Below are 15791 nucleotides of genomic sequence, written 5' to 3'. Positions count from 1 at the left end.
CTTTTTCCTTCCAATCCACGACATATATGGGAATTTACGAGCGTGTAACTGGGTCTTCAATCCGTGTAATAATGGCGCAAAGTGTGAAGTAAAGAGATCTTGTACCAGATGTGATCAGATCTCTAGGGATTTTATACCCCGGGGAGGACAAAGAAATGGAAAAGAATTACACCGATGTTTACTGAACCCGGGGGACGCTGACATATTGACGACTTCTCATATAGAAAAATGGATTTTATGATCTGAGACCGAAAATAGACGTCAAGACGGGAAACGCTCGTCTAGGGTTTGTGATAAATAAAAGTATCTGCAGCGTCTTATGTTCAGAAGAGACGATCTTCAAGGGAGACGCGCGGATCCTGTCTGATGCCTTGAATTAAAGTCTCTATAATCATAATGAGAAGGGGGCGGGGACAACACTGACGCGTTACATTCCCTATATACAACCTCAGGGACAATATTACATTTATTATAAATCCAGTGTGCGGAGATGAATATAAGAATAATAAATCATATAAGAAAGAAAACTTTTATTAACAATTGGTAACAAGTTTGGAGATGCAGTATATGATATATGTATAAATGTCAGATATCCTATGTACATGGATAATATATAGATGTGTTATCTGCATCATTTACTGCTCTGAATTGACTTCTCTCATGTGTGAGTTATTTTATGTTTAACAAGACTTGATTTCTGAGTAAAACATTTCCCACATTCTGCACATGGAAATGGCTTCTCCCCTGTGTGAGTTCGTTTATGTTCACCAAGAATTGATTTCTTAGCAAAACATTTTCCACACTCTGCACATGAGAATGGCTTCTCCCCTGTGTGAGTTCTTTGATGGTAAACAAGATTTGCTTTCTCAGTATAACATTTACCACATTCTGAACATGAAAATGGCTTCTCTCCTGTGTGAGTTATTTGATGTTTATAAAGATTTGGTTTGAGAGTAAAACATTTCCCACATTCTGCACATGAAAATGGCTTCTCTCCTGTGTGAGTTATTTGATGTCTAACAAGATGTGATTTAAAAGTAAAACATTTCCCACATTCTGAACATGAAAACGGCTTCTCTTCTGTGTGAGTTTTTTTATGTTTAACAAGAACTGATTTAGAAGTAAAACATTTCCCACATTCTGAGCATAAAAATGGCTTCTCTCCTGTGTGAGTTCTTTGATGTACAACAAACTCTGATTTAGAAATATAACATTTCCCACATTCTGAGCATGAATATAGTTTAAATACTGTATGAGCTTGTTGATGCCCAACACCCCTTCTGTGGCTTTTATTTTGCTGAACATCCTGTGATGAATGAGAAGACAGGACCTGTATATAAGGATGAGATGACAGATCTTGGCTGTGAAGGGCTGAGGGTGTATCTGGGATAATGGAATGTTCTTCATATGTATCTTGTGTGATATCATCATCTGCTTTATAATCTGAAGATATAAGATTCTCCTCTGATCTCCTGGTACAAGAATCTGCAGAGAATAACACAGATTTTATTATCAGTATTAACCCCTTAACAACCCAGGAATTTTTAACTTTTGTGTCTTAATTTTTTCCTCCTCTCCCATAACGCTTTTATTTTTCTGTCTACATTGCATTTTAGAGCTTGTTTTTTGTGGGACCGATCTTATATTGTATTAACTGTGCATTAAAATATAAGTCCGGTCCATACAAACACAGTGATATCTAATTTGCATAGTTTTTGTTACACTTTACTACTTTTTAAAAACAATTACGACAAAAATAGCTTTTACATTTTTACAACAAAAAAGTTGAAATATTATTGGAGGGGGAGGGGGGGTCATTTACATTTTTAAAAGCATCTTTAGAATTTTTTTTTTTTTTTTTTTTTTTTTTTTTTTACACTTTTTGGTCCTTTTATAGGACTTGTATGAGCAGTCATTGGATTGCTCATACAGATCAGTACAGTATTTACTGCATTGATCCATTAGAACCGACCATAGACAGGCTGTATCAATAGCAGAGTCCCGGCAGTGACAGAGTCCTAGCAATCATGTCATGTGCAGTAAAATTGACTTGTTCTCCTCATAGATCAGGTTGGTACGATCGATATGTATAACATAGTGTTATCTTTTACTCCGTTTTTTAAATTTTTTTATTTAAACTTATTTTAGTAAAAAGTGAGTAAAGAGACGTACAGTGTAAGTACAGAGCATGGAAGTCTATGACAAAATCCCATTCAGCACAGCATGATGTATACAGAGTGAGGACAGCTGCATAACACAGTCACTGACTACAGACACAATACAACCTAAACCGGGAACTAGAGCCTGCGCAGAACTCGTTGTTCAATCCCACTCCCGCCCGCTCCCAATTATTTTTTTGTCCAATCCCGTCCGCACCCGTAGGGTGTTTGCTCCACTCCTGCCCGCTCCCTCTAAAATGTTTGTCCAATCCCGCCCACTAACATAGTAATGTACAGACACAAGGGTGCAATGCTCTGCACATACTCCCCATTTTGTAACTTTTGGGGGCTTCCATTTCTATGCAGTGCACTTTTCAGTAAAATATCTTTATTCTGTAGGTCCATATGGTTATAATGATACCCAATTTATACAGGTTTGATTTTTGGGAAAGGATGGGGGGATTTAAGCTTTTATTAGGGAAGGGGTTAAAGGGAAAGGGTTAATTTTTTTACACTTTTTACTTTTTGTTATAGCTCCCATAGGGTATGTGCAGACTGCAGAGCATTGTACTCTAGGGTCTGTAGAAGATACTAGGGTGCAATGCTCTGCAGTGCATTAACCCCCTTGTGAATAGCAGTGCAGAGGCCCTGACTGGGAGGATCACCAAGATGCAGTCACTTACACACCCAGCGGGGGCAGCAGCACGAGCACAGCGCACTTTATGTCTCTGTGTGTGAACATTGGTGGCGGCTCTGACCTGCCGGGCTGACAGGAAAGAAACAGAGGTCACACTGTACCGCTTATATAATATATATTACAGCTGTCTCATAATCTGGACCAAGTGAGGGCCTCAGACAATAGGCCGAGCGACCAAACAGAGGAGAATATTTTATATAAGCGGCACAGTGTCACCTCTGTTTCTTTCAGGTTTTATGTCTATGTTTGAGTTTTTCCGCTATAAAATAGGATCTTGTTAGACTCTATGTAGCCATGAGGGACATATATGTAAATCGGTGTCAGTTTGGATTCTCTTTGTATTGTTGACAGGAAAAGATGGAGAGAGTACAGTACACGATCCTCCAGGGCAGGATGAGCTCAGCGGGTGGGGGCAGAGGGAGGAGACTACAGGGAGGGGGAGGAGACTACAGGGAGGGGGAGGAGACTACTGGGAGGGGGAGGAGACTACCGGGAGGGGGAGGAGACTACTGGGAGGGGGAGGAGACTACTGGGAGGGGGAGGAGACTACCGGGAGCAGCACTCTGAGTGTGGGACAGTCAGCCACTGTCTCATTTCGAGCTATATGGAGGCTGATGCAGGATTTGTGGGACCCACAGGCATAGTGCCTGACCGCCCGCACGCAACAGCCTCCTGACCGTCTGCATATTTTGGGTTGGGTCCCGCGGGATCTCAATCCCAGTGCATCCCTCTACCGGGAACTTTAACCTGTTAAGGACCCAGGGCGTACTTGTATGTCCTGAGTCCGCTCCTGTTCTATAACGGGGGGCCACAGCGGGTCAAGCCCAGGACCCGTGGCTAATAGCACGCGGCATTGATCGCGGTGCCGCGCGCTATTAACCCTTTAGATGCGGCGTCCAAAGTTGAACGCCGCGTCTAAAATGAAAGTGAAACCATGCCGGTTAGCTCAGGGAGCTGTTCGGGATCGCCGCGGCTTTTTTTTCAGCTGCGGCCGCACATTCAGCACCTGCACCGCCCCCCCCATCCTTCTACTATGCCCGTTCCATGATGCCGCTGACCCCAGCAAACACCCTCCCGGGGCTACGGTTAGACCTGCTCCTACCTCCTCCACCACAGCGCCGGCAGCCCATGCAAGAGGATGTCAGGGACGTCCGTCGCCGGAGAGAAGCACTGTGCAGGGCGGGTGAGTGTGTCTGTGTATGTATGTGTGTATGTATGTATGTCTGTGTATGTATGTATGTCTGTGTATGTATGTGTGTCTGTGTATGAATGTGTGTCTGTATGTATGTCTGTCTGTCTGTCTGTGTATGTATGTATGTCTGTCTGTATGTATGTGTGTCTGTGTATGTATGTATGTAGGTCTGTATGTATGTATGTATGTCTGTGTATGTGTGTATGTTTGTCTGTGTATGTATGTTGGGCTGAAGTGGTGACTGTATGTCAGGGATGTCCGTCGCCGGAGAGAAGCACTGTGCAGGGCGGGTGAGTGTGTCTGTGTATGTGTGTATGTATGTGTTTCTGTGTATGTATGTATGTATGTTTGTGTATGCATGTGTGTCTGTATGTATATATGTCTGTGTATGTATGTGTGTCTGTGTATGTATGTCTGTGTATGCATGTCTGTGTATGTATGTATGTATGTCTGTGTATGTATGTATGTATGTCTGTGTATGTATGTATGTGCGTATGTGTATGTATGTGTGTCTGTGTATGTATGTCTGTGTATGTATGTATGTCTGTCTGTGTATGTATGTATGTGTGTGTATGTGCATGTATGTATGTCTGTGTATGTATGTCTGTCTGTATGTATGTATGTCTGTGTATGTAGGTGTGTATGTCTGTCTGTATGTATGTCTGTGTATGTATGCATGTCTGTGTATGTATGTGTGTCTGTGTGTATGTATGTATGTATGTATGTCTGTATGTATGTATGTCTGTGTGTGTATGTATGTATGTCTGTGTATGTATGTATGTCTGTGTATGTCTGTGTGTGTTTCGACCTAATGTGGGGGAACTGCTACCAAATGTGGGGGAACTGCTATTGTGGGGGAGCGGCTACCAAATGTGGGGGAACTGCTATTGTGGGTGAGCTGCTACCCAATGTGGGGGAACTGCTATTGTGGGGAAGCGGCTACCAAATGAGGGGGAACTGCTATTGTGGGGGAGCTGGTACCAAATGTGGGGGAACTGCTACCTAATATGGGGGAGCTGCTACCTAATGTGGGGGAACTGCTATTGTGGGGGAGCTGCTACCTAATGTGGGGGAGCTGCTATTGTGGGGGAACTGCTACCTAATGTGGAGAAACTGCTATTGTGGGGGAGCGGCTACCAAATGTGGGGGAACTGCTATTGTGGGAGAGCTGCTACCAAATGTGGGGGAGCTGCTACTATTGTGGGGGGAGTGGCTGCCAAATGTGGGGGAACTGCTATTGTGGGGGAGCTGCTACTATTGTGGGGGAGCGGCTACCAAATGTGGGGGGACTGCTATTGTGTGGGAGCTGCTACCTAATGTGGGGTAACTGCTATTGTGGGGGAACTGCTACCACATGTGGGGGAGCTGCTACCAGATGTGGGAGAACTGCTATTGTGGGGGAGCTGCTACCAAATGTGGGGGAGCTGCTATTGTGGGGGAACTGCTACCACATGTGGGAGAGCTGCTACCAGATGTGGGAGAACTGCTATTGTGGGGGAGCTGCTACCAAATGTGGGGGAACTGCTATTGTGGTGGAACTGCTACCACATGTGGGGGAGCTGCTACCAAATGTGGGGGAACTGCTATTGTGGGGGAGCTGCTACCAAATGTGGGGGAACTGCTATTGTGGGGGAACTGCTACCACATGTGGGAGAGCTGCTACCAGATGTGAGGGAACTGCTATTGTGTGGGAGCTGCTACCAAATGTGGGGGAACTGCTATTGTGGGGGAACTGCTACCACATGTGGGAGAGCTGCTACCAAATGTGGGGGAACTGCTATTGTGGGGGAGCTGCTACCAAATGTGGGGGAACTGCTATTGTGGGGGAGCTGCTACTATTGTGGGGGGAGTGGCTTCCAAATGTGGGGGAACTGCTATTGTGGGGGAGCTGCTACTATTGTGGGAGAAGCTGCTACCTAATGTGGGGGAACTGCTATTGTGTGGGAGCAGCTACCTAATGTGGGGTAACTGCTATTGTGGGGGAACTGCTACCACATGTGGGGGAGCTGCTACCAGATGTGAGGGACTGCTATTGTGGGGGAGCTGCTATTGTGGGGGAACTGCTACCACATGTGGGGGAGCTGCTACCAAATGTGGGGGAACTGCTATTGTGGGGGAGCTGCTACCAAATGAGGGTGAACTACTATTGTGGGGGGAGCTGCTACCTAATGTGGGGGAGCGGCTACCAAATGTGGGGGAACGTCTACCTAATGTAGGTAAACTGTGCTACTGTGGGGGAACTCAGATGCCTGTAGCTGCTGTGGGGGAACTCAGATGCCTGTAGCTGCTGTGGGGGAACTCAGATTCCTGTGATTACTGTTGGGGAGCTCAGATGCCTGTGTTTACTGTGGGGGAACTCAGATGCATGTGCTTACTGTGGGGGAACCCTGATGCCTGTAGCTGCTGTGGAGGAACCCTGATGCCTGTAGCTGCTGTGGGGGAACTCTGATGCCTGTAGCTGCTGAGGGTGAACTCTGGTGCCTGTACCTACAGTGGGGGAACTCCGGTGCCTGTACCTACTGTGGGGGAACTCTGGTGCCTGTACCTACTGTGGGGGAACTCCGATGCCTGTACCTACTGTAGGGGAACTCTGGTGCCTGTACCTACTGTGGGGGAACTCCGATGCCTGTACCTACTGTGGTGGAACTCCGATGCCTGTACCTACTGTAGGGGAACTCCGATGCCTGTACCTACTGTAGGGGAACTCTGGTACCTGTACCTACTGTGGGGGAACTCCGATGCCTGTACCTACTGTGGGGGAACTCCGATGCCTGTACCTACTGTGGGGGAACTCTGATGCCTGTAGCTGCTGTGGGGGAACTCGGGTGCCTGTAGCTACTGTGGGGGAACTCGGGTGCCTGTAGCTACTGTGGGGGAACTCGGGTGCCTGTAGCTACTGTGGGGGAACTCGGGTGCCTGGAGCTAATGTGGGGGAACTCTGGTGCCTGGAGCTACTGTGGGGGAACTCTGGTGCCTGGAGCTACTGTGGGGGAACTCGGGTGCCTGTAGCTAATGTGAGGGAACTCTGGTGCCTGTACCTATTGTGGGGGAATTCCAGTGCCAGCTAGTGACAGCTATGTGGATTAGTATCCAACTTTAGGGTATGTTCATACTACGGAGTGTGAACGGAATCTCCGCTCGCAGAATTCCGCCGGCGGTAGGACCGTGCGACACTGCGCCGTCACCATTGACGGCTATGCAGTGTTCGCGGACTTATGCGCAAAGAATGAACATGTTCTTTCTTTGCGCGGAACAATTTCCGCTGCTGAAATTCCGCAGTGTGAACAGGTCTCACGGAAGACCCATTCACACTGATGGTAATGTTCACAGCACGGAATTCAGCGGGAAATACGCAGTGTGAACATATAAAACAGATAGAAAACGTATTGATAAAAATGCTGTACTTTTATCTATACAATCCTTGCACTAATTTTATAAAGATCTATTCTTATATTTATACATTTTATCCTGTTATGAACTCGCCATAATGTCTTCTGATTACTGCAGGCAAGCTACAAGCATCTTCCTCTGTGTAACATGACAGAGCATAAAACCAGAGAGGAAAGGGTTACAGAGTAGAGTTGGCTGACTGCCCAGGCTCCTCCCGATCTCAGAGCAGATGAGTCATCACTGTGAGGGAGACAGACACGCCCCCTCCAGCCTGCACAATGAAAGAGTAACTGAGCAACAGATAAATGCTTATATCTCTGGAAATAAAGATCCCAGAGACATAAAACATATATGTACACGATCAGGATTAGGGACCGGGTAACATTTTTTTTTTTTTAACTACGACAGATACGCTTTAAATCTGCGGAATGTCCGCCCGTGTTTTCTGGGTGTTCAGTCCGCACATTTTCAGCCATTTGAACCCGGCCTTAGTGTTCTTAGTGCCAAGAAGAAAGGAGACACATAATAAAATCAGGAGAAGAGGAAGAGAGCCCACCTAGCCTGTCCTAGAGATAAACATTTGTTTATTTTTAACCTCTCCTGCTCTGGACAGTTCCTGACATGGACAGAGGTGTCAGCAGAGAGCACTGCGGTCAGACAGAAAAGAACTACACAACTTTCTCTGCAGCATACAGCAGCTGATAAGTACTGGAAGGCTTAAGATTTTTAAATAGAAGTAATTTACAATTTTGAATAACTTTTTAGCACCAGTTGATTAAAAAAACTATTGTTTTCAATCGGAGTCCCAAAAAAATTATTACAGCCGGTAACTGAGCAGAATCTGTGACTGTTCTCTGCATTAAGTGGTTACTACTCACCTGGGCGGTTACCTGTAGGAATGTCCTCCTTATACTGCTCATCACCACTCACATCTGTCTCTTCTTCTTCCTTTATGTCTGTAGCATTAATATAGATCAGATCTTTCGCTGTAGGAATGTCCTCCTTATACTGCTCATCACCGCTCACATCTGTCTCTGGAGCATTAATATTGTTTGGATCTTCACCCTGATTCATAAGATATAGAAGAAATATAGTAAAAGTCATCAGACAGTAGGAGAAGTCACGTGGGATGTTATAGATGAGCAGGAGATGAGGAGTCATGGAGGGTGAGGGGACTGACCACAAGAGCTTCACAGCCCTTCTACAGATCATAGGGAATATTTCCATCTACCTGATCATCCTGTGGAAGAAGAGGACGGGGACACCTCTCTGGTGCTGTTCTCCTATTGGCTCTGACTGTAGGGAACACATACAGAGACTGAATTCATTCTTTACATACAAATAATGAGAGGACGTGTGTATATAGTCATGTCTATTACCTGGTGATGTGAGGGGCTGCTGATCCTCCATCATCACCTGATCCTTGTACTGATCCTTGTGTCCTTCTACATACTCCCACTCCTCCATGGAGAAATAGACCGCCACGTCCTGACACCTTATAGGAACCTGACACATAATGATACAGTCATCACCCCGACCCCTCCAGTGGTGTTACTGTATAATGTCCCAGCATTCCCAGCAGTGTCACCTCTCCAGTCATCACCAGACCCCTCCATTACTGTATAATGTCCCAGCATTCCCAGCAGTGTCACCTCTCCAGTCATCACCAGACCCCTCCATTACTGTATAATGTCCCAGCAGGGTCACCTCTCCAGTCATCACCAGACCCCTCCATTACTGTATAATGTCCCAGCAGTGTCACCTCTCCAGTCATCACCAGACCCCTCCATTACTGTATAATGTCCCAGCAGTGTCACCTCTCCAGTCATCACCAGACCCCTCCATTACTGTATAATGTCCCAGCAGTGTCACCTCTCCAGTCATCCCCAGACCCCTCCATTACTGTATAATGTTCCAGCAGGGTCACCTCTCCAGTCATCCCCAGACCCCTCCATTACTGTATAATGTCCCAGCAGTGTCACCTCTCCAGTCATCACCAGACCCCTTCATTACTGTATAATGTCCCAGCAGTGTCACCTCTCCAGTCATCACCAGACCCCTCCATTACTGTATAATGTCCCAGCAGTGTCACCTCTCCAGTCATCACCAGACCCCTCCATTACTGGATAATGTCCCAGCAGTGTCACCTCTCCAGTCATCCCCAGACCCCTCCATTACTGTATAATGTCCCAGCATTCCCAGCAGTGTCACCTCTCCAGTCAGCACCAGACCCCTCCATTACTGTATAATGTCCCAGCAGTGTCACCTCTCCAGTCATCACCAGACCCCTCCATTACTGTATAATGTCCCAGCAGTGTCACCTCTCCAGTCATCACCAGACCCCTCCATTACTGTATAATGTCCCAGCATTCCCAGCAGTGTCACCTCTCCAGTCATCACCAGACCCCTCCATTACTGTATAATGTCCCAGCATTCCCAGCAGGGTCACCTCTCCAGTCAACACCAGACCCCTCCATTACTGCATAATGTCCCAGCATTCCCAGCAGGGTCACCTCTCCAGTCATCACCAGACCCCTCCATTACTGTATAATATCCCAGCAGTGTCACCTCTCCAGTCATCACCAGACCCCTCCATTACTGTATAATGTCCCAGCAGTGTCACCTCTCCAGTCATCACCAGACTCCTCCATTACTGTATAATGTCCCAGCAGTGTCACCTCTCCAGTCATCACCAGACCCCCCCCATTACTGTATAATGTCCCAGCAGTGTCACCTCTCCAGTCATCACCAGACCCCTCCATTACTGCATAATGTCCCAGCATTCCCAGCAGGGTCACCTCTCCAGTCATCACCAGACCCCTCCATTACTGTATAATGTCCCAGCAGTGTCACCTCTCCAGTCATCACCAGACCCCTCCATTACTGTATAATGTCCCAGCAGTGTCACCTCTCCAGTCATCACCAGACCCCTCCATTACTATATAATGTCCCAGCAGTGTCACCTCTCCAGTCATCACCAGACCCCTCCATTACTGTATAATGTCCCAGCAGTGTCACCTCTCCAGTCATCACCAGACCCCTCCATTACTGCATAATGTCCCAGCAGTGTCACCTCTCCAGTCATCACAGACCCCTCCATTACTGTATAATGTCCCAGCAGTGTCACCTCTCCAGTCAACACCAGACCCCTCCATTACTGTATAATGTCCCAGCAGTGTCACCTCTCCAGTCATCACCAGACCCCTCCATTACTGTATAATGTCCCAGCAGTGTCACCTCTCCAGTCATCACCAGACCCCTCCATTACTGTATAATGTCCCAGCAGTGTCACCTCTCCAGTCATCACCAGACCCCTCCATTACTGTATAATGTCCCAGCAGTGTCACCGCTCCAGTCATCACCAGACTCCTCCATTACTGTATAATGTCCCAGCAGTGTCACCTCTCCAGTCATCACCAGACCCCTCCATTACTGTATAATGTCCCAGCAGTGTCACCTCTCCAGTCCTCACCAGACCCCTCCATTACTGTATAATATCCCAGCAGTGTCACCTCTCCAGTCATCACCAGACCCCTCCATTACTGTATAATGTCCCAGCAGGGTCACCTCTCTAGTCAGCAGCTCCATCATCTTGTTGATAAGTTCTAGAATCTTCATTTCACCCATTTCCTCATGTATCAGGGAGTGAGGTGGGGGCCCCGGGATTGGACTCAGGGATCTTCCCCATTCTTCACCCACAGGGGCCCGACAGCGCCCACTAGAGGACTTCTTCACTACTGTGTAATCCTGTGTATGGAGAGACACATTCATATCACTACATGCATTCACAGAATCCCTCACCTCTCCAGTCATATCCATCTGTTATTACATAGATAAGAATGAGGTCATGTGACATCACTCCCAGAATCCCTCACCTCTCCAGTCATATCCATCTGTTATTACATAGATAAGAATGAGGTCATGTGACATAACTCCCAGAATCCCTCACCTCTCCAGTTATATCCATCTGTGATTACATAGATAAGAATGAGGTCATGTGACATCACTCCCAGAATCCCTCACCTCTCCAGTCATATCCATCTGTTATTACATAGATAAGAATGAGGTCATGTGACATAACTCCCAGAATCCCTCACCTCTCCAGTTATATCCATCTGTGATTACATAGATAAGAATGAGGTCATGTGACATCACTCCCAAAATCCCTCACCTCTCCAGTAAGCCGGAAGAGTATCTGTAAGGTGAGGTTTAGGATCCTGTCGGCCATCTTGCTCCTGTCTCTCTCCATGGTTGATGGGTCATCCAGGAGAATTCTCTTATATAGAAGATATCAGCAGAGGATCCTGGATTGGAGAAACCTGAAGGGAAGAAGAGGAGACGATGATAAACCGCACCAGATTCTATGGAGAAATAAAATCCATTTCCTGGAGATAATCTGGGGAAACATCTGAGGAGACATTATAGTCACAATCCTGGAGGCTGTAAACCTAGTCAGGGGATCCATCATAGTCTGGGGCGGAGTCATGGGGGATGGGCAAAATATGGAGATAAGAATTCAACACGGTTTCGTTTTTAAGTATATTTTTTGCTGGCAGCTGGAACTTTCTCTTTCTCTTTCCTGCATTCTACACAGGATCCGGCCCATTGTCTTCTCCGAGCTCCAGGAACAGGACCTCACTTTCTCTGTTGGACGGTGTTCACATGGGTGATGAGTCGGGATTAATGGATGTTTTCAATGAAAATCAATATTGGTAATCGCTGTCGACGATTTTCTTTACCGATAAATCGCGCACCGATTAGTTGTTGCAGAAATCCTCAAAAGTAGAGCGCAGCATACCACGGTGACATCATCATTACGGATGACCATTCGGGCCGTACGGCTGGGCTTATGATCTAGAAGAAATGCCAAGTCAGGGTTAATGACAATCTCCTGGTTTCGGAAGGCGTCTCCACTTCCCCCACAATGTCCTCTATCTCACCAGGATACAGAGCACGATGATAATCCTGGAGTTACGGGAGACGGTCGGGCGATGATTTTCATCAGGACTTGATCATTGGATATAACGGTCATATTGGGTAAACGGCGCTGACATCTGTCCTGTATTATAACAGCGTTTACCACATTGTCCTCCTCAGTTATTGACGCGGTCACATGACACATTTCTGCGCTTTTCGTACTCGGATTCACATGAAGCGTTGGAGGGATCATAGGTGAATGGATCCGCGTCACACTGGGAATTATTGTCCCAGAATGTTATGGAATTGTCCAGAAATGGAGCAGAAAGCCAATCTGGTCTCCAGGGTTGGGACGACACTATGTCGGGAGTTTGAATCCTGACGTGGATGTTGTCCCTCCAGGTACCCATGTTATGGACCCTTTTCATCTGGAACACATTGTTTTAGGTAACGAAGGGAGGTGGGGAGATCCACCAGGACCATAGTGGCGGCCATCTTAGATTAATATCTGGAGGCGGCTCAGGATCGTAGCCTCCAAAAGAAGTGTCCGATACCCGGAGGAAGGAGACTGATCAGGTGACAGGATGGGTGGGGAGGTGACCTGCAGCCCTTCACCATCCAGACATCCCCTGGGGGGCAGTATAGGCAGGAGATAAGGTAAATGAGTGATGGCCGGCACAGAGGTTTGATTGTGAGATCTAAAGGGTTAATGATGATGACTAATAATCGTGGTGAGTCCTGGCTGCTTATAGCTCCTGAGCTCACCTCAAAGTCCCCATAGAGGGTGCAGAGTGTTATTATATACTGTGTCCTTAAGGGGTTAATAATAAACATCCCCAATAATCCTGATCTGATGGAGACCGCACACACATACCTGTATCTGTAGAGGAGCCGTGTGCTTACAGGACCTGCGATGATGTCACCGTCATGTGATCAGTCACATGGAGGAGGAGGAGTCACATGATCATGGGCTGCTGCTCTAGGCTCATCTGCTCAGTGTATGCAGGACTCTGCTGTCACATGATCATTATCGCAGGTCCTTCAATCACCATCTTTTCTATACTGGCTGCTAAACTCCGCCCACTCCTGTCACATGATCCTCCCCACAGGTCCTTTACCCACAGTCACATCTTTACTGCAAAACTTTACCCCCAAATGTACTGGTCACATGATTGTGACATCATCACAGGTCCTACACCTCCAGCATGTAGCAGATACAGAGCAGGTCCTGGTGGGGCAGTCACTGCTGTTGTGTGTGGAGATCTCTCAGAGCAGCAGCCCCTGATCATGTGACTCCTCCTCCATGTGACTGATCACATGTCGGGGACATCATCACAGGTCCTACACCTCCAGCATGTAGCAGATACAGAGCAGGTCCTGGTGGGGCAGTCACTGCTGTTGTGTTGTGTGTGGAGATCTCTCAGAGCAGCAGCCCCTGATCATGTGACTCCTCCTCCTCCTCCATGTGACTGATCACATGACGGTGACATCATCGCAGGTCCTGTAAGCACACGGCTCCTCTACAGATACAGGTATGTGTGTGCGGTCACCATCAGATCAGGATTATTGGGGATGTTTATTATTAACCCTTAAGGACACGATGTATATTTACATCCTGTGCCCCATATGGGACTTTGAGGTGAGCTCAGGAGCTATAAGCAGCCAGGACTCACCACTAATGACGCTCATCGCCATTAACCCCTTTAGATTCCATGATCAAAGTCGATTGCAGGATCTAAAATGAGTAAAATGCAGTTGTTGGGGGGCGGAGTCTAGATCCGCTGAGATGACGGCCGGAGGGCCCCTTACCGTGCTCTGTGCTCAGATCGGTGCTCTAAGTATACAGACACCTCCACAGCCTGTATAAGCCGAGCACCGATAACACTGATCACTATGGCAGAGCGTTATTCGGGGTTTGTAATAGAAGCCCCTCCCCTAATAAGTTTATATCCCATGTTTGTAATAAAATAATGTAGGTGGGCGTGGCTTAGACATGGCACTGTACGGTTGTTTCTCTAGGGAGCGCCGTGCCGACCAGCGGTTGTTCTCCTGATTTCCTGTCTATACTGCCCCCCAGGGGATGTCTGGATGGTGAAGGTATCAGGTCACTTACCCGCCCATCCTGTCACCTGGTCAGTCTCTTTTCTCCGGGTATCAGCCACTTCTTCCATACAGGACTATGTAAGCATCAGGTTTTTTAAGTTTCTCCCGCACCCCTATTATTACTTAAGACAGTGTTTCCAAACCAGCGTGCCTCCAGCTGTTGTAAAACTACAACTCCCAGCATGCCCTGACAGCCAAATGCTGTAACAGCTGGAGGCACCCTGCTTGGGAAACACTGACTCCGGTGGTGGCCCAGACCCTGCGTGTGTAACGGTATATGATGCTCGGCCTCTGCTGCAGGTAATAGCAGGTTCTTCCGGGGGGACATTTGGTTGGCTTTGGCGCATGCGCAGCTGGCCATAGGGAGATATTTTAGGAATATTGAGACGCACTTTATTAATGTGAGTGATCTATGTACCATATGATATCAGGATTATTGTTCACTACATTATTTAAAATGCTTACGTCTTATAATATTGATTGCTGGGGCCACTTATTTTGGCTCTGACACTTACTGCGCGTGCGCCATGGCTTTGGATCTATGAAGTGATTCACCACGCATGCGCGAATTCAATTGCGCGATACAGAGGAAAAATTATGGAACCTGCGCATGCGCGGGGAAATGGGCTGTAAGTAACATATTAGGCCGACAGTATGCGCTTGCGCCTGTTATGGGAGTGAGGCAGGATACCGGAACTAGTCATAGTCTGTGACACCGGAACTAGTTGCATGGAGTGCGTGTGCATGAATGGATGGATGGCGTTCACACCTGTCGGCACTGAGGTACTAAATACTTGTGTTATATAAAGACATGTTTGTGATATGACAGCCATGTGCCCCTGAGGAAGTCACCAAGAGTGACGAAACGCGTGGGAACTTAGGGATTTTGTGAGACACCCGCTCTCTACCTGACAGTGTGATGTATATGTATTTGCTCCCTTGATCATATCATGTGACTTGGTTATTTGATTTATTTATTGTTGCAGCAGCAGTGTATGGATTGTTAAGCTTGGTTGATGTAGAAACTGCACTCTTTGCAGCAAGACTGTATACATTGTTTACTCATAAGAGCTGCCATTTGTGCACCCTAGAATATACTGTGTTGGGGCCAGAAGTCACAGGGGGATTATTGCATCTTATTCTTTAGACATATAGATATTAGACGGGTGTCTTTGTTTGTGGGGGGAGTACCAGAGCAAGACTGGGATCCCTCCCTATGGCTTTAGGTCGGTCCGAGATGTTGTGGACCTCCTTTTTAAATGTTTTTAACATTATATGGCTATTTTTTGTACAATAAAGAATTACTTTGATATATATATATTTTTGGTGTGCT

The 15791-nt window shown here is 47.0% G+C and overlaps 2 protein-coding genes across 2 annotated transcripts in view; one reads left to right on the top strand and one right to left on the bottom strand.

The window, feature by feature from the left end:
* Window positions 1–15791, top strand: part of LOC130298073 (zinc finger protein 271-like) — an 82704-nt gene that overhangs the window by 58746 nt on the left and 8167 nt on the right. The gene's annotated exons all lie outside the window — the stretch shown is intronic.
* Window positions 525–15791, bottom strand: part of LOC130298052 (oocyte zinc finger protein XlCOF6-like) — a 76302-nt gene continuing 61035 nt past the window's right edge. Inside the window, exon 8 of the mRNA XM_056550939.1 lies at window positions 525–1238. Coding sequence (XP_056406914.1) covers window positions 659–1238 — 580 coding nt within the window. The 3' untranslated portion in view covers window positions 525–658. The remainder of the gene's footprint in view (window positions 1239–15791) is intronic.

Source organism: Hyla sarda, assembly GCF_029499605.1.
Source record: "Hyla sarda isolate aHylSar1 chromosome 1 unlocalized genomic scaffold, aHylSar1.hap1 SUPER_1_unloc_2, whole genome shotgun sequence".
Lineage (NCBI taxonomy): Eukaryota > Metazoa > Chordata > Amphibia > Anura > Hylidae > Hyla > Hyla sarda.
This window is presented reverse-complemented; position numbering and strand designations above follow the sequence as displayed.